The 26,446-nt window shown below is 48.5% G+C and overlaps 1 protein-coding gene across 1 annotated transcript in view; it reads right to left on the minus strand.

The window, feature by feature from the left end:
* WDR75 (WD repeat domain 75) overlaps nt 1–26,446 on the minus strand; it is a 237,055-nt gene that overhangs the window by 46,139 nt on the left and 164,470 nt on the right. Inside the window, exons 18-20 of the mRNA XM_069225921.1 lie at nt 3,432–3,491; nt 1,244–1,378; nt 284–372 (exon numbers count right to left, since the gene is read on the minus strand). Coding sequence (XP_069082022.1) covers nt 284–372; nt 1,244–1,378; nt 3,432–3,491 — 284 coding nt within the window. The remainder of the gene's footprint in view (nt 1–283; nt 373–1,243; nt 1,379–3,431; nt 3,492–26,446) is intronic.

Here is a 26,446-nt window from a genome sequence, read left to right on the forward strand (position 1 = left end):
AACCTAGAGGAGGGGGGGGGGGGGGGGGGGGGGGGTGGAGGGGGTGACTCGGGACTCATAGATGACCTAAACAGAAAGTGTGTCACGCTGAACATTATGGTGATAGTCCCACTGTCCTAGAGCCACCACAGGCTGAGTTACGGGCAAACATGCTTTGAAAAAGAATGCTTGCAAAGCATTATGGGCTGAATTGTATCAACGTGTGGCAAAACATTTATAATTTGATTATATGTCTATACGCACAGAAACATTTATGAGTTACACACTAACACATGTATCTTACCTCTCTTGTTTTGATATCAGCAATGAATTGATGAACATGGAACACAAAAAAGAAGCTGCAGGAAGGACATGGGCCGGAGTGTTTAGCAGCTGAAAGGCAAACAACATGTTTTATTTGTGAGCACATGACTTTACTTTTTTTTCCCCTCAGACTTCAGGTTGTTACTAAGCCACAGGCAAGGACATACTTCTCGCATCCATAACACTTCTCATTGAGAATGAAGAAAGTCATTAAAAAGATTTGATTAACCACTAAGAACTGTAACCTGTGTAGCCACCCAACAGGTTCATCATGAAAAGTTAATTAACACTAATATCTGAGTCGCAGTCCTAAACAAGGTTCAGTATGATAGAGAGTGCCTTTTACAACCATTAATCCTTGCCTCTACTAACAAGTGTGCTTTAACTGGTGGTATCTGAACAGCATTTTGAAGATCATTATTTTCAAAGGCGGATAGGTTTTCTTGTCATACATTACAAACCCACCCCCCCTTTTCTTCTAAAACAAGAGTATTGACATAAGTGCGCAACAAGACAATTGGTTGTGATTCATTACTTAAAGGGAAAGCTGTGGTGGCACCATTACAAATCGTGCAAAAACTAATGTAGTGGTCCAAACTATAAGTATCTCTTCCCAACAAGTACAGTAAAGACTGATTAGGATCTAGCAAAGTTAACAGTAATGTGAAAACAAGAAATTACAGAAAAATCTAACACCATATTGTTGCTTGTATTGCTGGCCACCCTGTCACAGAGATGTGATTTGAAACTATGAATTGCACAGATGCTGCCCACTGTTTCAACATCTTTTTACACTCCTTTAATCGGGACCAATACATTAATCTGTGTACCTCAAAACAGAGATTCATGCCCAAAAACATGTATTTTGCTTCACCACGCTATTCACTTTATATTTCTGTTCACCTAAGATAAGCAGTTGCTTAGATGGACTCAATAATACCTCTTTAATCGCGACAGAGCCTTGTGCCTTCTGTGAGGAAGCCCTTCCCATGTCTAAATCCATTTTCTCTTGCTTGCGCGGTTTCCCTAAAAGTTGCTGAAACGGAGTAACTGGGAGGCTTTCTTCTGCAGCCAACTGAAAAGAAAAGAAAATATGCAGCTTTAAATATGCTTGAGAATTAATTCTGTACCATACCTGGAGGATGACTCGCTCTAAGTCTGTCACAATGAGGTGTCTAGTCACCATAGTGTTGCTCATTATTACTGTATTCCTGTAGATTTACAGGATAACAATCATAATCAGGTTGTGCATGCAGTCCTGTAACAGGATGCCTGGTTATGTCTGTTTATGGAATCTGGCCCAAGGGAGGAAATACCTACTTTGGAACAATGGTTGTACTTTTGCCTTCTACTTGTACTCCCCAAAGACTCCTTCCTAGCTTCCATTTTGCATACAATAAACTCAACAATTGAAGCTTTTCAAGGTCGAACTAGATTTCAGATGGTGCGAAAGGGGCAAGAAGATAGGAGAAGGAGGGAGGAGGGGGAAAAGGAGAAGGAGGGGGAAAAGGAGAAAGAGGGAGGAGGGGGGAAAAGGAGAAAGAGGGAGGAGGGGGAAAAGGAGAAAGAGGGAGGAGGGGGAAAAGGAGAAAGAGGGAGGAGGGGGAAAAGGAGAAAGAGGGAGGAGGGGGAAAAGGAGAAAGAGGGAGGAGGGGGAAAAGGAGAAAGAGGGGAGGAGGGGGAAAAGGAGAAAGAGGGAGGAGGGGGAAAAGGAGAAATAGGGAGGAGGGTGAAAAGGAGAAAAGGGAGGAGGGTGAAAAGGAGAAAAGGGAGGAGGGGGAAAAGGAGAAGAGGAAGAAGGTGGAAAAGGAGAAGAGGAAGAAGGTGGAAAAGGAGAAGGAGGAAGAAGGTGGAAAAGAAGAAGGAAGGAGGAAAAGGAGAAGAAGGAAGGAGGCAAAGGAGAAGAATAAGAATCAGGAAGGGAGAGGAATCCGGGAGAAGGAAGAAGAAAGAATGAAGGAAGGAGAAGGAAGATTAAGAAAGATGACAGAAGGAGAAGGAAGATGGTCTACGATGGAAGAAGAATAAGGAAGATAAAAGAAGGAGAAAGAAAGACGACTGAGGAAGAGAAGGAAGAAAAATGTATTAGAAGGAAGAATCAGGAAGAAGAAAAGAAGAGGAAGGAGAGGAGGCAGAGAGAGAGAGAGAGAGAGAGAGAGAGAGAGAGAGAGAGAGAGAGAGAGAGAGAGAGAGAGAGAGAGAGAGAGAGAGAGAAAAAAAGATAGAGACATAGCTAACTGGAGCATTCACAGAGGGGAGCCCCTTATAAAATGTCTTAATTTTTTTCTTTAACAATCTGAATGATTTAAAGCTAACTAACCAAGTTCTTCTCTCTTATCATTTCTGGCAAGAGCAATGGAAGAGAACTTGTTTGAGAACAATCATGGTAAAAGCGCAAGTCAAGTAAGGGTCCGCACGTAAAATGTGCTCTGCAAAATGCTTACATTCTCTGAAGAAAAGGTTTCTTCCATAACTTGATATTTTCCTGAAGTCCATTGAAAACTGGACTGAAGAAAACTCCAGCAATAAATCCTGAACCACAGAGAGTTTAAATCTACTGTTATCAAAGATGAAAAAAAAAATCTTGGAAATAGCTGTCGGTGAGGGGCTGTTAAGGAATGGTACTGGGGGAGGGGCAGTAGGTGTGTTGGGTGGCCAGGGCTAGGGGATGTCTCAGAACAATCTAGGGGGTGACAGAGAAAGTAAGTGGAACTAAAAATGAAAATAGACCTTTAGCATGGGCCTGTTTAAAGGCATGTAGTCGACATTTTTGACAGAGGGATACCCGATATATACCACTGCAATGCTTTTAAAATAAGTACCCCAATAAAAGTAATTGCAATAAGTATACAAATTAAACTTCAAAGCTAATAGAATTTAATGGCACATGAAAGCACAATGGCTTCTACTGAATGGTTGACACTATTAGCTTGCTATACCTACATGTGTATGGCATGCTATACTTAAATGCATAAAATATCTATTTTAGCAATAAGTCACAAGGCTTCTCCTGTAGTTTTATGATGTGACCTCAAATAATCATTCTGTTACAAGAAGATGGAAACTTCCTTGTGAAGATCAAATCTTCACAAACCTGAAGTGGTTAGAGTAAAAAACAGAAAAAATACCTGTTTGCTTAATGGAGTGAGCCTATCTTCTGGAGACTCCGTGCTGAATGTCATCAGGTCCTAGAAAGCAAAATCTTACATTTATCAAAACAAAATTGGTAAGGTTGAGCTAATTTTCAAAGTCCTGCTCTTTCCATAAACAAACAGACAAAAAAAAAACAGAGCATGAATGACTCACACTGAATGTGCTAAATGAACAAGTTACTTACCTCTGGTAACGCACTGATAGAGACAGTCTAGTTGCAGATTCCTCACCTTAGAATTTCCCCCCAGGCGTCAGTCTGGATCTGGAGACTTTTCTCAAGCAGTACCCCTGCGTGTTGATAGCTGGCGTTGGGTGGCTCGACATCAGCTGTCATGTGCACCGGAATGATGTCGCAGGACCTATATGTAAGGAAATGCCTCCTTGGCATGGTTACCCCCTGACTTTTTGCCTTTGCTGATGCTATGTTTTGAATTGAAAGTGTGCTGAGGCCTGCTAACCAGGCCCCAGCACCAGTGTTCTTTCCCTAACCTGTACTTTTGATTCCACAATTGGCACACCCTGGCATCCAGGTAAGTCCCTTGTAACTGGTACCCCTGGTACCAAGGGCCCTGATGCCAGGGAAGGTCTCTAAGGGCTGCAGCATATCTTATGCCACCCTGGGGACCCCTCACTCAGCACAGACACACTGCTTGCCAGCTTGTGTGTGCTGGTGAGAACAAAACGAGTAAGTCGACATGGCACTCCCCTCAGGGTGCCATGCCAACCTCACACTGCCTATGCAGTATAGATAAGTCACCCCTCTAGTAGGCCTTACAGCCCTAAGGCAGGGTGCACTATACCATAGGTGAGGGCACCAGTGCATGAGCATTGTGCCCCTACAGTGTCTAAGCCAAACCTTAGACATTGTAAGTGCAGGGTAGCCATAAGAGTATATGGTCTGGGAGTCTGTCAAAAACGAACTCCACAGCTCCATAATGGCTACACTGAAAACTGGGAAGTTTGGTATCAAACTTCTCAGCACAATAAATGCACACTGATGCCAGTGTACATTTTATTGTAAAATACACCCCAGAGGGCACCTTAGAGGTACCCCCGGAAACCTAAACCAACTACCCGTGTAGGCTGACTGGTTCTAGCAGCCTGCCACACTCGAGGCATGTTGCTGGCCAGATGGGGAGAGTGCCTTTGTCACTCTGTGGTCATGTGCACCGGAATGATTTCGCAGGACCTATATAAATGCCACCCGATGCGCTGACAGTTTTTCACGAATTTCCACGCCAGAAACACGAAGCCATGATGAACAGTTAGAACTAGGGCCCTGAAAGGAAGTCCCTGTCACTAGAAATCAGTTTGCAGAGCACGGCGAATGGGTGGGTTGGTAAGGAATTTGCAATTAGAATATGTCTCTACCAGATAATGATTTACCGAACGCAAGTAACTTGCTCATCTGACAGAATTCTAGTTGCAGATTTCTTACCACAGAATAGATACCCAAGGAACACCATCCCCAGAGGTGGGTCTGCAAACCAAGATCATACTAGGAAGTCATGCACGACCAAACGGGCAAAATACCCATCCCTTAGGACCAGACTGTCCAGTCAATAGTGTTTGCTGAACGTCTGCAATGAAATCCACGTTGCTGCCTGTAGGAAGTTGGCTCTGTATGTGCATACTATTCCTTACTTTGAAATAGTGCAGAGTCCAAGGGTTCCCCTTAGAGGTAAGATAGTGGCAAAAAGAGATAATACTAATGCTCTATTTTGTGGTAGTGTGGTCGAGCAGTAGGCTAATCAAAAGAGTAGTGTTAAGCATTTGTTGTACATACACACAGGCAATAAATGAGGAACACACACTCAGAGACAATTCCAGGCCAATAGGTTTTTGTATAGAAAAATATATTTTCTTAGTTTATTTTAAGAACCACAGGTTCAAATTCTACATGTAATATCTCATTTGAAAGGTATTGCAGGTAAGTACTTTAGGAACTTTGAATAATCACAATAGCATATATACTTTTTACATAAAACACATAGCTATTTTAAAAGTGGACACAGTGCAATTTTCACAGTTCCTGGGGGAGGTAAGTGTAGGAAGTTGGCTCTGTATGCACTATTTCAAAGTAAGGGATAGTATGCACAGAGTCCAAGGGGTCCCCTTAGAGGTAAGATAGTGGCAAAAAGAGATAATACTAATTGTAAAGAAATGGCTCCCTGTTGCAGTTACCCCCCACTTTTTGCCTGATACTGACTTGACTGAGAAGTGTGCTGGAACCCTGCTAACCAGGCCCCAGCACCAGTGTTCTTTCACCTAAAATGTGCTTTTGATTCCACAATTGGCACACCCCTGGCACCCAGGTAAGTCCCTTGTAACTGGTACCCCCTGGTACCAAGGGCCCTGATGCCAGGGAAGGTCTCTAAGGGCTGCAGCATGTCTTATGCCACCCTGGGGACCCCTCACTCAGCACAGACACACTGCTTGCCAGCTTGTGTGTGCTGATGAGAACAAAACGAGTAAGTCGACATGGCACTCCCCTCAGGGTGCCATGCCAACCTCACACTGCCTATGCAGTATAGATAAGTCACCCCTCTAGTAGGCCTTACAGCCCTAAGGCAGGGTGCACTATACCATAGGTGAGGGCACCAGTGCATGAGCACTATGCCCCTACAGTGTCTAAGCAAAACCTTAGACATTGCAAGTGCAGGGTAGCCATAAGAGTATATGGTCTGGGAGTCTGTCAAACACGAACTCCACAGCTCCATAATGGCTACACTGAATACTGGGAAGTTTAGTATCAAACTTCTCAGGATAATAAACCCACACTGATGCCAGTGTTGGATTTATTAAAAAATGCACACAGAGAGCATCTTAGAGATGCCCCCTGTATTTTACCCAATTGTTCAGTGTAGGACTGACTGGTCTGTGCCAGCCTGCTGCTGAGAGACGAGTGTCTGACCTCATGCGGTGAGAGCCTTTGTGCTCTCTGAGGACAGAAACAAAGCCTGCTCTGGGTGGAGGTGCTTCACACCTCCCCCCTGCAGGAACTGTAACACCTAGCAGTGAGCTTCAAAGGCTCAAGCTTCGTGTTACAATGCCCCAGGGAGATGCCCGCCCCCTGGACCCAGCCCCACTTTTGGCGGCAAGTCCAGGAGAGATAATGAGAATAACAAGGAGGAGTCACTGGCCAGTCAGGACAGCCCCTAAGGTGTCCTGAGCTGAGGTGACTCTGACTTTTAGAAATCCTCCATCTTGTAGAAGGAGGATTCCCCCAATAGGGATAGGAATGTGACCCCCTCCCCTTGGGAGGAGGCACAAAGAGGGTGTACCCACCCTCAGGGCTAGTAGCCATTGGCTACTAACCCCCCAGACCTAAACATGCCCTTAAATTTAGTATTTAAGGGCTTCCCTGAACCTAAGAATTGAGATTCCTGAAACCTACAAGAAGAAGACTGCTGAGCTGAAAAACCCCTGCAGAGGAAGAACAGAAGACACCAACTGCTTTGACCCCAGTCCTACCGGCCTGTCTCCTGCCTTCCAAAGAACCCTGCTCCAGCGACGCTTTCCAAGGACCAGTGACCTCGGAGGACTGCCCTGCTTCAAGAAAGACAAGAAACTCCCGAGGACAGCGGCACTGCTCCAAAAGAACTGCAACTTTGTTTCAAGGAGCAGACTTAAAGACCCCTGCAACTCCCCGCAAGAAGCGTGAGACTTGCAACACTGCACCCGGCGACCCCGACTCGACTGGTGGAGAACCAACACCTCAGGGAGGACCCTCCGGCGACTCAGAGACCGTGAGTAACCAAAGTTGTCCCCCCTGAGCCCCCACAGCGACGCCTGCAGAGGGAATCCCGAGGCTCCCCCTGACCGCGACTGCCTGAACTCCATTTCCCGACGGCTGGAAAAAAAAACCTGCACCCGCAGCCCCCAGCACCTAAAGGAACAGAACTCCTGTGCAGGAGTGACCCCCCAGGAGGCCCTCTCCCTTGCCCAGGTGGTGGTACCCCGAGGAGCCCCCCCTTGCCTGCCTGCACCGCTGAAGAGATCCCTTGGTCTCTCACTGAAAACCATTGAAAACCCGACGCGTGTTTGCACACTGCACCCGGCCGCCCCTGCGCTGCTGAGGGTGTACTTTTTGTGCTGACTTGTGTCCCCCCCGGTGGCCTAAAAAACCCCCCTGGTCTGCCCTCCGAAGACGCGGGTACTTACCTGCTGGCAGACCGGAACCGGGGCACCCCCTTCTCTCCATTGAAGCCTATGTGTTTTGGGCACCTCTTTGACCTCTGCACCTGACCGGCCCTGAGCTGCTGGTGTGGTAACTTTGGGGTTGCTCTGAACCCCCAATGGTGGGCTACCTTGGACCCAAACCTGAGACTTGTAAGTGACTTACTTACCTGACAAAACTAACAAAAACTTACTTCCCCCAGGAAATGTGAAAATTGCACTGTGTCCACTTTTAAAACAGCTTATTGTGTTTTATGTAAAAAGTATACATGCTAATGTAATGATTCAAAGTTCCTAAAGTACTTACCTGCAATACCTTTCAAATGAGATATTACATGTAGAATTTGAACCTGTGGTTCTTAAAATAAACTAAGAAAATATATTTTTCTATAACAAAACCTATTGGCTGGATTTGTCTCTGAGTGTGTGTTCCTCATTTATTGCCTGTGTGTATGTACAACAAATGCTTAACACTACTCCTTTGATAAGCCTACTGCTCGACCACACTACCACAAAATAGAGCATTAGTATTATCTCTTTTTGCCACTATCTTACCTCTAGGGGGAACCCTTGGACTCTGTGCATGCTATTCCTTACTTTGAAATAGCTCATACAGAGCCAACTTCCTACACTAATGCTCTATTTTGTGGTAGTGTGGTCGAGCAGTAGGCTTATCCAAGGAGTAGTGTTAAGCATTTGTTGTACATACACACAGGCAATAAATGAGGAACACACTCAGAGACAAATATAGGCCAATATATTTTGTTAAAGAAAAATATATTTTCTTAGTTTATTTTAAGAACCACAGGTTCAAATTCTACATGTAATGTCTCATTTGAAAGGTATTGCAGGTAAGTACTTTAGGAACTTTGAATAATCACAATAGCATATATACTTTTTACATAAAACACATTTAGCTGTTTTAAAAGTGGACACAGTGCAATTTTCACAGTTCCTGGGGGAGGTAAAGTAATGTTAGTTCTTGCAGGTAAGTAAACCACCTACGGTGTTCAAGTTGGGGTCCAAGGTAGCCCACCGTTGGGGGTTCAGAGCAACCCCAAAGTCACCACACTAGCAGCTCAGGGCCGGTCAGGTGCAGAGTTCAAAATGGTGCCTAAAACGCATAGGCTTCAATGGAGAAGGGGGTGCCCCGGTTCCAGTCTGCCAGCAGGTAAGTACCCGCGTCTTCGGAGGGCAGACCAGGGGGGTTTTGTAGGGCACCGGGGGGGACACAAGTCCACACAGAAAGTACACCCTCAGCAGCGCGGGGCGGCCGGGTGCAGTGTGCAAACAAGCGTCTGGTTCGCAATAGGATTCAATGGGAGACCAAGGGGTCTCTTCAGCGGTGCAGGCAGGCAAGGGGGAGGGGGGGGCTCCTCGGGGTAGCCACCACCTGGGCAAGGGAGAGGGCCTCCTGGGGGTCACTCCTGCCCTGAAGTTCCGATCCTTCAGGTGCTGGGGGCTGCGGGTGCAGGGTCTTTTCCAGCCGTCGGGATTTTAGAGTCAGGCAGTCGCGGTCAGGGGGAGCCTCGCGATTCCCTCTGCAGGCGTTGCTGTGGGGGCTCAGGGGGGACAACTTTGGTTACTCACAGTCTCGGAGTCGCCGGAGGGTCCTCCCTGAGGTGCTGGCTCTCCACCAGTCGAGTCGGGGTCGCCGGGTGCAGTGTTGCAAGTCTCACGCTTCTTGCAGGGGTCTTTAAATCTGCTCCTCTGAAACAAAGTTGCAGTCTTTTTGGAGCAGGGCCGCTGTCCTCGGGAGTTTCTTGTTCCTCTTGAAGTAGGGCAGTCCTCTGAGGATTCAGAGGTCGCTGGTCCTGGAGAAAGCGTCGCTGGAGCAGGTTTCTTTAGAAGGCAGGAGACAGGCCGGTAGGACTGGGGCCAAAGCAGTTGGTGTCGTCTTTCTTCTTCTGCAGGGGTTTTCAGCTCAGCAGTCTTCTTCTTCGGTAAGTTGCAGGAATCTAAATTCTTAGGTTCAGGGGAGCCCTTAAATACTAAATTTAAGGGCATGTTTAGGTCTGGGGGGTTAGTAGCCAATGGCTACTAGCCCTGAGGGTGGGTACACCCTCTTTGTGCCTCCTCCCAAGGGGAGGGAGTCACAATCCTATCCCTATTGGGGGAATCCTCCATCTGCAAGATGGAGGATTTCTAAAAGTTAGAGTCACTTCAGCTCAGGACACCTTAGGGGCTGTCCTGACTGGCCAGTGACGACTCCTTGTTTTTCTCATTATCTCTCCTGGACTTGCCGCCAAAAGTGGGGGCTGTGTCCAGGGGCAGGCATCTTCACTAGCTGGAGTGCCCTGGAGCATTGTAAAACGAAGCTTGAGCCTTTGAAGCTCACTGCTAGGTGTTACAGTTCCTGCAGGGGGGAGGTGTGAAGCACCTCCACCCAGAGCAGGCTTTGTTTCTGACCTCAGAGAGCACAAAGGCTCTCACCGCATGGGGTCAGAAACTCGTCTCTCAGCAGCAGGCTGGCAGAGACCAGTCAGTCCTGCACTGAACAATTGGGTAAATTACAGGGTGCATCTCTAAGATGCACTCTGTGTGCATTTTTTAATAAATCCAACACTGGCATCAGTGTGGGTTTATTATTCTGAGAAGTTTGATACCAAACTTCCCAGTTTTCAGTGTAGCCATTATGGGGCTGTGGAGTTCGTTTTTGACAGACTCCCAGACCATATACTCTCATGGCTACCCTGCACTTACAATGTCTAAGGTTTTGCTTAGACACTGTAGGGGCATAGTGCTCATGCACATATGCTCTCACCTGTGGTATAGTGCACCCTGCCTTAGGGCTGTAAGGCCTGCTAGAGGGGTGACTTACCTATGCCACAGGCAGTGTGAGGTTGGACACAAGTCAGCACAAAAAGTAAACCCTCAGCAGCACGGGGGCGGCCGGGTGCAGTGTGTAAACATGCATCGGGTTTTCAATAGTTCCCTATGAGAGACCACGGGGTCTCTTCAGCGATGCAGGCAGGCAAGGGGGGGGGGGGGGGCTCCTTGGGGTAGCCACCACCTGGACAAGGGAGAGGGCCTCCTGGGGGTCACTCCTGCACTGGAGTTCCGATCCTTCAGGTGCTGGGGGCTGCGGGTGCAGGGTCTTTTCCAGCCGTCGGGAAATTAGAGTTCAGGCAGTCGCGGTCAGGGGGAGCCTCGGGATTCCCTCTGCAGGCGTCGCTGTGGGGGCTCAGGGGGGACAACTTTGGTTACTCACGGTCTTGGAGTCACCGGAGGGTCCTCCCTGAGGTGTTGGTTCGACACCAGTCGAGTCGGGGTCGCCGGGTGCAGTGTTGCAAGTCTCACGCTTCTTGCGGGGAGTTGCAGGGGTCTTTAAATCTGCTCCTTTGAAACAAAGTTGCAGTCTTTTTGGAGCAGGGCAGCTGTCCTCAGGAGTTTCTTGTCTTTCTTGAAGCAGGGCAGTCCCCTGAGGATTCAGAGGTCGCTGGTCCTTTGGAAAGCGTCGCTGGAGCAGGTTTCTTTGGAAGGCAGGAGACAGGCCGGTAGGACTGGGGCCAAAGCAGCTGGTGTCTTCTGTTCTTCCTCTGCAGGGGTTTTTCAGCTCAGCAGTCCTCCCCTTCTTGTAGTTTCAGGAATCTAAATTCTTATGTTCAGGGAAGCCCTTAAATACTAAATTTAAGGGCGTGTTTAGGTCTGGGGGATTAGTAGCCAATGGCTACTAGCCCTGAGGGTGGGTACACCCTCTTTGTGCCTCCTCCCAAGGGGAGGGGGTCACAATCCTATCCCTATTGGGGGAATCATCCATCTGCAAGATGGAGGATTTCTAAAAGTTAGAGTCACTTCAGCTCAGGACACCTTAGGGGCTGTCCTGACTGGCCAGTGACTCCTCCTTGTTATTCTCATTATTTCCTCCGGCCTTGCCGCCAAAAGTGGGGGCCGTGGCCGGAGGGGGCGGGCAACTCCACTAGCTGGAGTGTCCTGCGGTGCTGGAACAAAGGGGTGCCGCCAGGTGTTACAGCTCCTGCCTGGGGGAGGTGTTAGCATCTCCACCCAGTGCAGGCTTTGTTACTGGCCACAGAGTGACAAAGGCACTCTCCCCATGTGGCCAGCAACATGTCTCGAGTGTGGCAGGCTGCTAAAACCAGTCAGCCTACACAGGTAGTTGGTTAAGGTTTCAGGGGGCACCTCTAAGGTGCCCTCTGGGGTGTATTTCACAATAAAATGTACACTGGCATCAGTGTGCATTTATTGTGCTGAGAAGTTTGATACCAAACTTCCCAGTTTTCAGTGTAGCCATTATGGTGCTGTGGAGTCCGTGTTTGACAGACTCCCAGACCATATACTCTTATGGCTACCCTGCACTTACAATGTCTAAGGTTTGGCTTAGACACTGTAGGGGCACAGTACTCATGCACTGGTGCCCTCACCTATGGTATAGTGCACCCTGCCTTAGGGCTGTAAGGCCTACTAGAGGGGTGACTTATCTATACTGCATAGGCAGTGTGAGGTTGGCATGGCACCCTGAGGGGAGTGCCATGTCGACTTACTCGTTTTGTTTTCACCAGCACACACAAGCTGGCAAGCAGTGTGTCTGTGCTGAGTGAGGGGTCCCCAGGGTGGCATAAGATATGCTGCAGCCCTTAGAGACCTTCCCTGGCATCAGGGCCCTTGGTACCAGGGGTACCAGTTACAAGGGACTTACCTGGATGCCAGGGTGTACCAATTGTGGAGACAATGGTACATTTTAGGTGAAAGAACACTGGTGCTGGGGCCTGGTTGGCAGGGTTCCAGCACACTTCTCAGTCAAGTCAGCATCAGTATCAGGCAAAAAGTGGGGGGTAACTGCAACAGGGAGCCATTTCTTTACAGGGGGGTTTCGAGGACCGAGCACAGAAACCTCACAAACAAGACCCACTTACTAGAGTCTATGTAGGAAGTTGGCTCTGTATGTGCTATTTCAAAGTAAGGAATAGCATGCACAGAGTCCAAGGGTTCCCCTTAGAGGTAAAATAGTGGTAAAAATAGATAATACTAATGCTCTATTTTGTGGTAGTGTGGTCGAGCAGTAGGCTTATCCAAGGAGTAGTGTTAAGCATTTGTTGTACATACACATAGACAATAAATGAGGTACACACACTCAGAGACAAATCCAGCCAATAGGTTTTTATATAGAAAAATATCTTTTCTTAGCTTATCTTAAGAACCACAGGTTCAAATTCTACATGTAATATCTCATTCGAAAGGTATTGCAGGTAAGTACTTTGGGAACTTCAAATCATCAAAATTGCATGTATACTTTTCGAGTTATTCACAAATAGCTGTTTTAAAAGTGGACACTTAGTGCAATTTTCACAGTTCCTAGGGGAGGTAAGTATTTGTTAGGTTAACCAGGTAAGTAAGACACTTACAGGGCTTAGTTCTTGGTCCAAGGTAGCCCACCGTTGGGGGTTCAGAGCAACCCCAAAGTCACCACATCAGCAGCTCAGGGCCGGTCAGATGCAGAGTCCAAAGTGGTGCCCAAAACACATAGGCTAGAATGGAGAGAAGGGGGTGCCCCGGTTCCGGTCTGCTTGCAGGTAAGTACCCGCGTCTTCGGAGGGCAGACCAGGGGGGTTTTGTAGGGCACCGGGGGGGACACAAGTCCACACAGAAATTTCACCCTCAGCGGCGCGGGGGCGGCCGGGTGCAGTGTAGAAACAAGCGTCGGGTTCGCAATGTTAGTCTATGAGAGATCTCGGGATCTCTTCAGCGCTGCAGGCAGGCAAGGGGGGGATTCCTCGGGGAAACCTCCACTTGGGCAAGGGAGAGGGACTCCTGGGGGTCACTTCTCCAGTGAAAGTCCGGTCCTTCAGGTCCTGGGGGCTGCGGGTGCAGGGTCTCTCCCAGGCGTCGGGACTTTAGGTTCAAAGAGTCGCGGTCAGGGGAAGCCTCGGGATTCCCTCTGCAGGCGGCGCTGTGGGGGCTCAGGGGGGACAGGTTTTGGTACTCACAGTATCAGAGTAGTCCTGGGGTCCCTCCTGAGGTGTCGGATCTCCACCAGCCGAGTCGGGGCCGCCGGGTGCAGTGTTGCAAGTCTCACGCTTCTTGCGGGGAGCTTGCAGGGTTCTTTAAAGCTGCTGGAAACAAAGTTGCAGCTTTTCTTGGAGCAGGTCCGCTGTCCTCGGGAGTTTCTTGTCTTTTCGAAGCAGGGGCAGTCCTCAGAGGATGTCGAGGTCGCTGGTCCCTTTGGAAGGCGTCGCTGGAGCAGGATCTTTGGAAGGCAGGAGACAGGCCGGTGAGTTTCTGGAGCCAAGGCAGTTGTCGTCTTCTGGTCTTCCTCTGCAGGGGTTTTCAGCTAGGCAGTCCTTCTTCTTGTAGTTGCAGAAATCTAATTTTCTAGGGTTCAGGGTAGCCCTTAAATACTAAATTTAAGGGCGTGTTTAGGTCTGGGGGGTTAGTAGCCAATGGCTACTAGCCCTGAGGGTGGGTACACCCTCTTTGTGCCTCCTCCCAAGGGGAGGGGGGTCACAATCCTAACCCTATTGGGGGAATCCTCCATCTGCAAGATGGAGGATTTCTAAAAGTCAGAGTCACCTCAGCTCAGGACACCTTAGGGGCTGTCCTGACTGGCCAGTGACTCCTCCTTGTTTTTCTCATTATTTTCTCCGGCCTTGCCGCCAAAAGTGGGGCCTGGCCGGAGGGGGGCGGGCAACTCCACTAGCTGGAGTGTCCTGCTGGGCTGGCACAAAGGAGGTGAGCCTTTGAGGCTCACCGCCAGGTGTGACAATTCCTGCCTGGGAGAGGTGTTAGCATCTCCACCCAGTGCAGGCTTTGTTACTGGCCTCAGAGTGACAAAGGCACTCTCCCCATGGGGCCAGCAACATGTCTCGGTTTGTGGCAGGCTGCTAAAACTAGTCAGCCTACACAGATAGTCGGTTAAGTTTCAGGGGGCACCTCTAAGGTGCCCTCTGTGGTGTATTTTACCATAAAATGTACACTGGCATCAGTGTGCATTTATTGTGCTGAGAAGTTTGATACCAAACTTCCCACTTTTCAGTGTAGCCATTATGGTGCTGTGGAGTTCGTGTTTGACAAACTCCCAGACCATATACTCTTATGGCTACCCTGCACTTACAATGTCTAAGGTTTTGTTTAGACACTGTAGGGGTACCATGCTCATGCACTGGTACCCTCACCTATGGTATAGTGCACCCTGCCTTAGGGCTGTAAGGCCTGCTAGAGGGGTGTCTTACCTATACTGCATAGGCAGTGAGAGGCTGGCATGGCACCCTGAGGGGAGTGCCATGTCGACTTACTCGGTTTGTCCTCACTAGCACACACAAGCTGGCAAGCAGTGTGTCTGTGCTGAGTGAGAGGTCTCCAGGGTGGCATAAGACATGCTGCAGCCCTTAGAGACCTTCCTTGGCATCAGGGCCCTTGGTACTAGAAGTACCAGTTACAAGGGACTTATCTGGATGCCAGGGTCTGCCAATTGTGGATACAAAAGTACAGGTTAGGGAAAGAACACTGGTGCTGGGGCCTGGTTAGCAGGCCTCAGCACACTTTCAATTGTAAACATAGCATTAGCAAAGGCAAAAAGTCAGGGGGCAACCATGCCAAGGAGGCATTTCCTTACACAACCCCCCCCCAAACGAAAGAGGATGAGACTAACCTTTCCCAAGAGAGTCTTCATTTTCTAAGTGGAAGAACCTGGAAAGGCCATCTGCATTGGCATGGGCAGTCCCAGGTCTGTGTTCCACTATAAAGTCCATTCCCTGTAGGGAGATGGACCACCTCAACAGTTTAGGATTTTCACCTTTCATTTGCATCAGCCATTTGAGAGGTCTGTGGTCAGTTTGAACTAGGAAGTGAGTCCCAAAGAGGTATGGTCTCAGCTTCTTCAGGGACCAAACCACAGCAAAGGCCTCCCTCTCAATGGCACTCCAACGCTGCTCCCTGGGGAGTAACCTCCTGCTAATGAAAGCAACAGGCTGGTCAAGGCCATCATCATTTGTTTGGGACAAAACTGCCCCTATCCCATGTTCAGAGGCATCAGTCTGCACAATGAACTGCTTAGAATAATCTGGAGCTTTGAGAACTGGTGCTGAGCACATTGCCTGTTTCAGGGTGTCAAAGGCCTGTTGGCATTCCACAGTCCAGTTTACTTTCTTGGGCATTTTCTTGGAGGTGAGTTCAGTGAGGGCTGTCACAATGGATCCATATCCCTTCACAAACCTCCTGTAATACCCAGTCAAGCCAAGGAATGCCCTGACTTGAGTCTGGGTTTTTGGAGCTACCCAGTCCAGAATAGTCTGGATCTTGGGTTGGAGTGGCTGAACTTGGCCTCCACCTACAAGGTGGCCCAAGTAAACCACAGTTCCCTGCCCTATCTGGCATTTGGATGCCTTGATAGAGAGGCCTGCAGATTGCAGAGCCTTCAAAACCTTCCTCAGGTGGACCAGGTGATCCTGCCAGGTGGAGCTAAAGACAGCAATATCATCAAGATAAGCTGTGCTAAAGGACTCCAAGCCAGCAAGGACTTGATTCACCAACCTTTGGAAGGTGGCAGGGGCATTCTTTAAACCAAAGGGCATAACAGTAAACTGATAATGCCCATCAGGTGTGGAGAATGCTGTCTTTTCTTTTGCTCCAGGTGCCATTTTTATTTGCCAGTACCCTGCTGTCAAGTCAAAGGTACTTAGAAATTTGGCAGCACCTAATTTATCAATGAGCTCATCAGCTCTTGGAATTGGATGGGCATCTGTCTTGGTGACAGAATTGAGCCCTCTGTAGTCCACACAAAACCTCATCTCTTTCTTTCCATCTTTGGTGTGAGGTTTGGGGACTAAGACCACTGGGCTAGCCCAGGGGCTGTCAGAGCGCTCAATTACTCCCAATACCAGCATCTTGTGGACTTCCACCTTGATGCTTTCCTTAACATGGTCAGATTGTCTAAAGATTTTGTTCTTGACAGGCATGCTGTCTCCTGTGTCCACATCATGGGTACACAGGTGTGTCTGACCAGGGGTTAAGGAGAAGAGTTCAGGAAACTGTTGTAGGACTCTCCTACAATCAGCTTGCTGTTGGCCAGAGAGGGTGTCTGAGTAGATCACTCCATCTACTGTACCATCTTTTGGGTCTGATGACAGAAGATCAGGGAGAGGTTCACTCTCTGCCTCCTGATCCTCATCTGTTACCATCAACAGATTGACATCAGCCCTGTCGTGGAAGAGCTTAAGGCGGTTTACATGGATCACCCTCTTGGGGCTCCTGCTTGTGCCCAGGTCCACCAAGTAGGTGACCTGACTCTTCCTCTCTAGTACTGGGTAAGGGCCACTCCATTTGTCCTGGAGTGCCCTGGGAGCCACAGGCTCCAGAACCCAGACTTTCTGCCCTGGTTGGAACTCAACCAGTGCAGCCTTTTGGTCATACCAAAACTTCTGGAGCTGTTGGCTGGCCTCAAGGTTTTTGGTTGCCTTTTCCATGTACTCTGCCATTCTAGAGCGAAGGCCAAGTACATAGTCCACTATGTCCTGTTTAGGCTCATGGAGAGGTCTCTCCCAGCCTTCTTTAACAAGGGCAAGTGGTCCCCTTACAGGATGACCAAACAGAAGTTCAAAGGGTGAGAATCCTACTCCCTTCTGTGGCACCTCTCTGTAAGCGAAAAGCAGGCATGGCAAGAGGACATCCCATCTCCTTTTGAGTTTTTCTGGGAGCCCCATGATCATGCCCTTTAATGTCTTGTTGAATCTCTCAACTAAGCCATTAGTTTGTGGATGGTATGGTGTAGTGAATTTATAAGTCACCCCACACTCATTCCACATGTGCTTTAGGTATGCTGACATGAAGTTGGTACCTCTGTCAGACACCACCTCCTTAGGGAAACCCACTCTGGTAAAGATACCAATGAGGGCCTTGGCTACTGCAGGGGCAGTAGTCGACCTAAGGGGAATAGCTTCAGGATACCTGGTAGCATGATCCACTACTACCAGGATATACATATTTCCTGAGGCTGTGGGAGGTTCTAGTGGACCAACTATGTCCACACCCACTCTTTCAAAGGGAACCCCCACCACTGGAAGTGGAATGAGGGGGGCCTTTGGATGCCCACCTGTCTTACCACTGGCTTGACAGGTGGGGCAGGAGAGGCAAAACTCCTTAACCATGTTGGACATATTGGGCCAGTAGAAGTGGTTGACTAACCTCTCCCACGTCTTGGTTTGTCCCAAATGTCCAGCAAGGGGAATGTCATGGGCCAATGTTAGGATGAACTTCCTGAACAGCTGAGGCACTACCACTCTCCTAGTGGCACCAGGTTTGGGGTCTCTGGCCTCAGTGTACAGGAGTCCATCTTCCCAATAGACCCTATGCGTTCCATTTTTCTTGCCTTTGGACTCTTCAGCAGCTTGCTGCCTAAGGCCTTCAAGAGAGGGACAGGTTTCTTGTCCCTTACACAGCTCCTCCCTTGAGGGTCCCCCTGGGCCTAAGAGCTCAACCTGATAAGGTTCAAGCTCCAAAGGCTCAGTTCCCTCAGAGGGCAGAACTTCTTCCTGAGAAGAGAGGTTCCCTTTCTTTTGCTGTGTTGCAGTTGGTTTCCCAACTGACTTTCCTGTTCTCTTGGTAGGCTGGGCCATTCTTCCAGACTCCAGCTCTACTTGTTCACCCTGTGCCTTGCATTGTGCTCTTGTTTTCACACACACCAGTTCAGGGATACCCAGCATTGTTGCATGGGTTTTTAGCTCTACCTCAGCCCATGCTGAGGACTCCAGGTCATTTCCAAGCAGACAGTCCACTGGGATATTTGAGGAGACCACCACCTGTTTCAGGCCATTGACCCCTCCCCATTCTAAAGTAACCATTGCCATGGGATGTACTTTTCTCTGATTGTCAGCGTTGGTGACTGTGTAAGTTTTTCCAGTCAGGTATTGGCCAGGGGAAACCAGTTTCTCTGTCACCATGGTGACACTGGCACCTGTATCCCTCAGGCCCTCTATTCTAGTCCCATTAATTAAGAGTTGCTGTCTGTATTTTTGCATGTTAGGCGGCCAGACAGCTAGTGTGGCTAAATCCACCCCACCCTCAGAAACTAGAGTAGCTTCAGTGTGGACCCTGATTTGCTCTGGGCACACTGTTGATCCCACTTGGAGACTAGCCATACCAGTGTTACCTGGATGGGAGTTTGGAGTGGAACCTTTCTTGGGACAGGCCTTGTCTCCAGTTTGGTGTCCATGCTGTTTACAGCTATGACACCAGGCCTTTTTGGGATCAAAGTTTTTACCCTTGTACCCATTGTTTTGTGAAGAGGCTCTGGGCCCACCCTCCTGTGCAGGTTTTTGGGGGCCTGTAGAAGACTCTTTACTATTTTTAGTTTTGGTTGTCTCATCACCCTTCCCCTGGGGAGTCTTTGTGACCCCTTTCTTTTGGTCACCCCCTGTTGAAGTCTTGGACACCCTTGTCTTGACCCAATGGTCCGCCTTCTTTCCCAATTCTTGGGGAGAAATTGGTCCTAGGTCTACCAGATGCTGATGCAGTTTATCATTGAAACAATTACTTAACAGGTGTTCTTTCACAAATAAATTGTACAGCCCATCATAATTACTTACACCACTGCCTTGAATCCAACCATCTAGTGTTTTCACTGAGTAGTCAACAAAGTCAACCCAGGTCTGGCTCGAGGATTTTTGAGCCCCCCTGAACCTAATCCTGTACTCCTCAGTGGAGAATCCAAAGCCCTCAATCAGGGTACCCTTCATGAGGTCATAAGATTCTGCATCTTGTCCAGAGAGTGTGAGGAGTCTATCCCTACACTTTCCTGTGAACATTTCCCAAAGGAGAGCACCCCAGTGAGATCTGTTCACTTTTCTGGTTACACAAGCCCTCTCAAAAGCTGTGAACCATTTGGTGATGTCATCACCATCTTCATATTTAGTTACAATCCCTTTAGGGATTTTCAACATGTCAGGAGAATCTCTGACCCTATTTATGTTGCTGCCACCATTGATGGGTCCTAGGCCCATCTCTTGTCTTTCCCTCTCTATGGCTAGGATCTGTCTTTCCAAAGCCAATCTTTTGGCCATCCTGGCTAACTGGATGTCCTCTTCACTGGGGTTATCCTCAGTGATTTCAGAGGTGTTGGTCTCTCCTGTGAGGGAACCAGCATCTCTGACTATTATTTTTGGAGTCAGGGTTTGAGGGACCCTGTTCTCCCTAGATAGGACTGGTAGGGGGGAATTGTCCTCCAAGTCACTATCCTCTTCCTCTGAGTTGCCACCCTCAGAGGGGTTGGCCTTTTCAAACTCTGCCAAAAGCTCCTGGAGCTGTATTTTGGTAGGTTTGGGGCCCATTGTTATTTTCTTTATTTTACAGAGTGACCTTAGCTCCCTCATCTTAAGATGGAGGTAAGGTGTGGTGTCGAGTTCCACCACAGTCACATCTGTGCTAGACATTTTGCTTCTAAAAGTTGGAATACTTTTTAAGAATCTACAACTGGTTCTAGAATCTAATTCAAACTTTTACAAACTTTTAAACTCTAAAAGAAATGCTAAACAGGATCTAACACAAGGCCCTAGCAGGTCTTTTAAGAATTTAGAAAACTTTTCAAATTGCAAAAATCAATTTCTAATGACAATTTTGGAATTTGTCGTGTGATCAGGTATTGGCTGAGTAGTCCAGCAAATGCAAAGTCTTGTACCCCACCGCTGATCCACCAATGTAGGAAGTTGGCTCTGTATGTGCTATTTCAAAGTAAGGAATAGCATGCACAGAGTCCAAGGGTTCCCCTTAGAGGTAAAATAGTGGTAAAAATAGATAATACTAATGCTCTATTTTGTGGTAGTGTGGTCGAGCAGTAGGCTTATCCAAGGAGTAGTGTTAAGCATTTGTTGTACATACACATAGACAATAAATGAGGTACACACACTCAGAGACAAATCCAGCCAATAGGTTTTTATATAGAAAAATATCTTTTCTTAGCTTATCTTAAGAACCACAGGTTCAAATTCTACATGTAATATCTCATTCGAAAGGTATTGCAGGTAAGTACTTTGGGAACTTCAAATCATCAAAATTGCATGTATACTTTTCGAGTTATTCACAAATAGCTGTTTTAAAAGTGGACACTTAGTGCAATTTTCACAGTTCCTAGGGGAGGTAAGTATTTGTTAGGTTAACCAGGTAAGTAAGACACTTACAGGGCTTAGTTCTTGGTCCAAGGTAGCCCACCGTTGGGGGTTCAGAGCAACCCCAAAGTCACCACATCAGCAGCTCAGGGCCGGTCAGGTGCAGAGTTCAAAGTGGTGCCCAAAACACATAGGCTAGAATGGAGAGAAGGGGGTGCCCCGGTTCCGGTCTGCTTGCAGGTAAGTACCCGCGTCTTCGGAGGGCAGACCAGGGGGGTTTTGTAGGGCACCGGGGGGGACACAAGTCCACACAGAAATTTCACCCTCAGCGGCGCGGGGGCGGCCGGGTGCAGTGTAGAAACAAGCGTCGGGTTCGCAATGTTAGTCTATGAGAGATCTCGGGATCTCTTCAGCGCTGCAGGCAGGCAAGGGGGGGATTCCTCGGGGAAACCTCCACTTGGGCAAGGGAGAGGGACTCCTGGGGGTCACTTCTCCAGTGAAAGTCCGGTCCTTCAGGTCCTGGGGGCTGCGGGTGCAGGGTCTCTCCCAGGCGTCGGGACTTTAGGTTCAAAGAGTCGCGGTCAGGGGAAGCCTCGGGATTCCCTCTGCAGGCGGCGCTGTGGGGGCTCAGGGGGGACAGGTTTTGGTACTCACAGTATCAGAGTAGTCCTGGGGTCCCTCCTGAGGTGTCGGATCTCCACCAGCCGAGTCGGGGCCGCCGGGTGCAGTGTTGCAAGTCTGACGCTTCTTGCGGGGAGCTTGCAGGGTTCTTTAAAGCTGCTGGAAACAAAGTTGCAGCTTTTCTTGGAGCAGGTCCGCTGTCCTCGGGAGTTTCTTGTCTTTTCGAAGCAGGGGCAGTCCTCAGAGGATGTCGAGGTCGCTGGTCCCTTTGGAAGGCGTCGCTGGAGCAGGATCTTTGGAAGGCAGGAGACAGGCCGGTGAGTTTCTGGAGCCAAGGCAGTTGTCGTCTTCTGGTCTTCCTCTGCAGGGGTTTTCAGCTAGGCAGTCCTTCTTCTTGTAGTTGCAGGAATCTAATTTTCTAGGGTTCAGGGTAGCCCTTAAATACTAAATTTAAGGGCGTGTTTAGGTCTGGGGGGTTAGTAGCCAATGGCTACTAGCCCTGAGGGTGGGTACACCCTCTTTGTGCCTCCTCCCAAGGGGAGGGGGTCACAATCCTAACCCTATTGGGGGAATCCTCCATCTGCAAGATGGAGGATTTCTAAAAGTCAGAGTCACCTCAGCTCAGGACACCTTAGGGGCTGTCCTGACTGGCCAGTGACTCCTCCTTGTTTTTCTCATTATTTTCTCCGGCCTTGCCGCCAAAAGTGGGGCCTGGCCGGAGGGGGGCGGGCAACTCCACTAGCTGGAGTGTCCTGCTGGGCTGGCACAAAGGAGGTGAGCCTTTGAGGCTCACCGCCAGGTGTGACAATTCCTGCCTGGGAGAGGTGTTAGCATCTCCACCCAGTGCAGGCTTTGTTACTGGCCTCAGAGTGACAAAGGCACTCTCCCCATGGGGCCAGCAACATGTCTCGGTTTGTGGCAGGCTGCTAAAACTAGTCAGCCTACACAGATAGTCGGTTAAGTTTCAGGGGGCACCTCTAAGGTGCCCTCTGTGGTGTATTTTACCATAAAATGTACACTGGCATCAGTGTGCATTTATTGTGCTGAGAAGTTTGATACCAAACTTCCCAGTTTTCAGTGTAGCCATTATGGTGCTGGGGAGTTCGTGTTTGACAAACTCCCAGACCATATACTCTTATGGCTACCCTGCACTTACAAGGTCTAAGGTTTTGTTTAGACACTGTAGGGGTACCATGCTCATGCACTGGTACCCTCACCTATGGTATAGTGCACCCTGCCTTAGGGCTGTAAGGCCTGCTAGAGGGGTGTCTTACCTATACTGCATAGGCAGTGAGAGGCTGGCATGGCACCCTGAGGGGAGTGCCATGTCGACTTACTCGGTTTGTCCTCACTAGCACACACAAGCTGGCAAGCAGTGTGTCTGTGCTGAGTGAGAGGTCTCCAGGGTGGCATAAGACATGCTGCAGCCCTTAGAGACCTTCCTTGGCATCAGGGCCCTTGGTACTAGAAGTACCAGTTACAAGGGACTTATCTGGATGCCAGGGTCTGCCAATTGTGGATACAAAAGTACAGGTTAGGGAAAGAACACTGGTGCTGGGGCCTGGTTAGCAGGCCTCAGCACACTTTCAATTGTAAACATAGCATTAGCAAAGGCAAAAAGTCAGGGGGCAACCATGCCAAGGAGGCATTTCCTTACAGTCTATATCAGAGGGGACGTTTTCGGGGACAATACAGAGGGGGACAGTTCCCTACAGTGACTTCAGCGTCACAAATCCCCAACACATAACATCAGTGGGGGGGGAGACTAACCAATTTTTACAAAAACTGGGAGGAAATAAGACACGTGGGTCCTAGCCATTATCCAACATGGTTATTGCATAGAATTCCTACAATTCACTCCAAAGGTCCCACCGAAAACACAAGTACAGGTTAGGGAAAGAACACTGGTGCTGGGGCCTGGTTAGCAGGCCTCAGCACACTTTCAATTCAAAACATAGCATCAGCAAAGGCAAAACGCCAGGGGGTAACCATGCCAAGGAGGCATTTCCTTACACTGCCCGACAGATGTCCAGGACTGGAACTCTGTGTGCTAACGCAGTGGTTACAACTATCGCTCTGGTAGAGTGAGCACGCAAACACACCGGGGTTGCTACTAGGCCAATGCGTAGCACTTTTTAAAGCAGAAAACAACCCATCTGGAGGTTGTCCTCTTCTGCACTGCCCGACCTTTCTTCGCACAGACATAACCCACAAAGAGTTGTTCATCCACCCGGAACTCTTTGGTACAATTAAGGTGCAACGCCAATGCTCTTTTTGGGTCCAGGTGGTGGAGTCTCTCCTCTTCCTTGGAAGGATGTGGGTGAGTGTAAAAAAGTAGGCAAGGTGATGGATTGTCCTACGTGAAATGGCGTGACTACTTTTGGGTAAAAAAAGAAGGAATAGTTTCTTTCTTGTAACTCCAGTTCCGTCGTAGGGGACTCTGTTGAAGCCAAAAGCTTTTGAACAGTTCTACCCACGTGCGGTATCCCGGAGCACTTCATTACATAGTCTATTCTTAAGTGTAGACGTTCGCCTTGCTTTAGGAAGGCCTGCAAAGACACTTAAGAAAGAACATAATATGTTCTGGTGCAAACTGGATTATGCAAAAAAAAGGCACTAAATGTGCCCTTCAAAGCAAGCCAGTGGCATGTGGAGGGTACCCCTTGCCAGCTTTGTAACACCAATTTCCAAGGGAGAGGGTGTTGCATCCGCTGTCCCACAGGAAATCCTTTCTTCTGCCTTCCCCCGATTGAACTGGTCAAGCAGCAGGACGGCAGAAACCTGCCTGAGGGGCTCCTTGCAAAACCCCAGAAGACTGGCAGGAGCAATACTGTGGGCCCTCATAGGAGCCCCCAGAGTACATGGAATCAAGTAACCAATACTGGCATTAGCATCGGGTTATGATTCCGACATGTTTCGTAACGAACATGTCTAGGTCCAGAGTTACCACTATGTAGCTGGATCACAGGTAGTGAGTGACCTGTGGCCAGTACATGGGTAAAATGGTTTCCTCGCACTTACGAAGTCCAGTGCATTGGAACTGGCGTTTGTAGGGGCACCTCTACCCATGCCTGGGGACGTGGAGGCTTGGATAACCAAGTTCTTACAGATTGGGTGTTGGGTAAAAACACTGGGTCATTAAGTCGAGATGGCACAACCTCCTCCAGTTCAGATCTTGGAACTGATCCCTGGGTGTCCTCCAGAGCGGAGGCCAAAGCCACTGTTGTGGAATCCGAGGGGGCCCCTGCTATCCCACCGGGCACGAAGGTTCTTCAGTGGGATCAGCCTGCCCAAATATGAGGCGCATGGCCTTACAGAACTCATGAAGTTGGGCGAGGTGACTCTGGTTCCTGGAAACTCAGGGAGGTGAAGAGCCAACCTAGAAGCAGGCTCCGAAGACAGAAGCCTACAGCAACGATGCACTTTTTCCTGCATCGCTTCAGCCGAACGCTTGCTCTTCGATGGCCTCTTCCGCTTACCCAATCATCACGAGGACTTAGAGTGGGAAGACGAAGAGTGGAGCTTTGCGACTGTTCTTGGGACCCTCCTCTTGACCAAAAGCAACACGGAGCAGAGCTCCGGGCTGCAAGTAGCTTTAGGGAACACTCCTGTAAAGTTTTCGGATTAACCGCCAGACACTGAGAACAACTTTGGGTAGTTGTCGTGCTCCAAACATCACAGACACATGAAGTGCGGCTCCGTCACATATCATCCAATGACGGGAGTCGCAGGGCTTGAACCTGGTTTTCTGTCACAACATCTCGATGCACCAGGAGTGTCAAAAATGCTTTGACAAAAGTTTTTAAAAAAAGTCCAGTCAAAAAGTGACTGTAGGGGTAGCTCTTTTTCGGGTCTGCACAACAGATAATGAAAAGAACTAACGTCAGCGAGCTGGGGTGGCACCTATATAGGTCCCGTTCCGTTATTCCAACGCACATGATGCCACCTAACATTGTGCAGTGGTTCTGCTCAAGAAAAATCTCCAGATTCAAGCTGACATCTGGGGGAAATTGTAATGTAAGGAATCTACAAACAGAATTCTCTCAGATACCAGACATTCTTTAAAGAATGTCCAAAGAGCATTAGGGAGTAGCACAGCTAAGTACCATGAAGCTGGTTATAGTAGTATCTGGAACCACATAATGGATGAGTAATGGGAGCAAAACAGGCATTTTGCTAGTATAACAGAAGGGAGTACTAACACCAGTGCAGCATTTCTGTTCATTGCCCTGGTGCACATTTCTTTTCGGCACAATATGCAGATGCCATTGTGTGATGAAATGAACAGATGCATTTACCTATGCCACATTATAGACTCAGGAGAGGGAACAAATAGGTGCTTTAACTGTGTGCCACAGAAGAAATATGGCACTGTTCGCGAACTTTACAACCCCCGCCCAACCAAATTGCTTTACTCAACTCAAAAGACACACTTGATCTGCCAGCAGTGAAATAGTGGGAAGGGGTATAAGCAGAATCTTTCACCACTGTGCTCTCTCCCGATTATCGATTTCTTGTATGATTGAATACACGATCCCAAATCTGCACCTGCCGTTCATGAAGAGAGTAAGCAACAGTGCAAATTGGTACTGTTTAAAATATCCTTAATTTGACCATTTGCTTACAGAGCTACAAAATGGCAAAACTGTGCCAGCAGGAGCAAAACAAAACAATTTTGTTAGTCAGGAATTTGTATCAGACCAAATAGTTTGTTACTACTGCCTAGAACACAGGGCCCCCAGACACATGCAAAGACATTATGTGGTTAGTGTAGCTGAGTTATTTTACTATAGTAGGTTTTACTAAATGTCAATCATTTCCCAGTTCTGACCTATGGACTTCCATTCACAAAAGGCTACCAAGAACACAGTTTTAGACAGAGGTTTAGTGATCTTAGTTTAGAGTTTATGGGGAGCTTAAATATCAACTCCTGGCAAAAGATTTCAAAATTACAGCACTTGGTGTGGGGTAGCAAATTTGGACATGCATACAGTTTACAGGACAGATGTGTAGAAGTGTGCAGATTATATTGGCAGTTGTCACATTTACAAGAGGCTCGGGAGACTGGAAAGCCTGTTCAAATACCTCATACTAGATTATCAGCATTCCCCTTTGATCGGGTAGCCACATAAAAATTC

Source organism: Pleurodeles waltl, chromosome 3_1 (assembly GCF_031143425.1).
Source record: "Pleurodeles waltl isolate 20211129_DDA chromosome 3_1, aPleWal1.hap1.20221129, whole genome shotgun sequence".
Lineage (NCBI taxonomy): Eukaryota > Metazoa > Chordata > Amphibia > Caudata > Salamandridae > Pleurodeles > Pleurodeles waltl.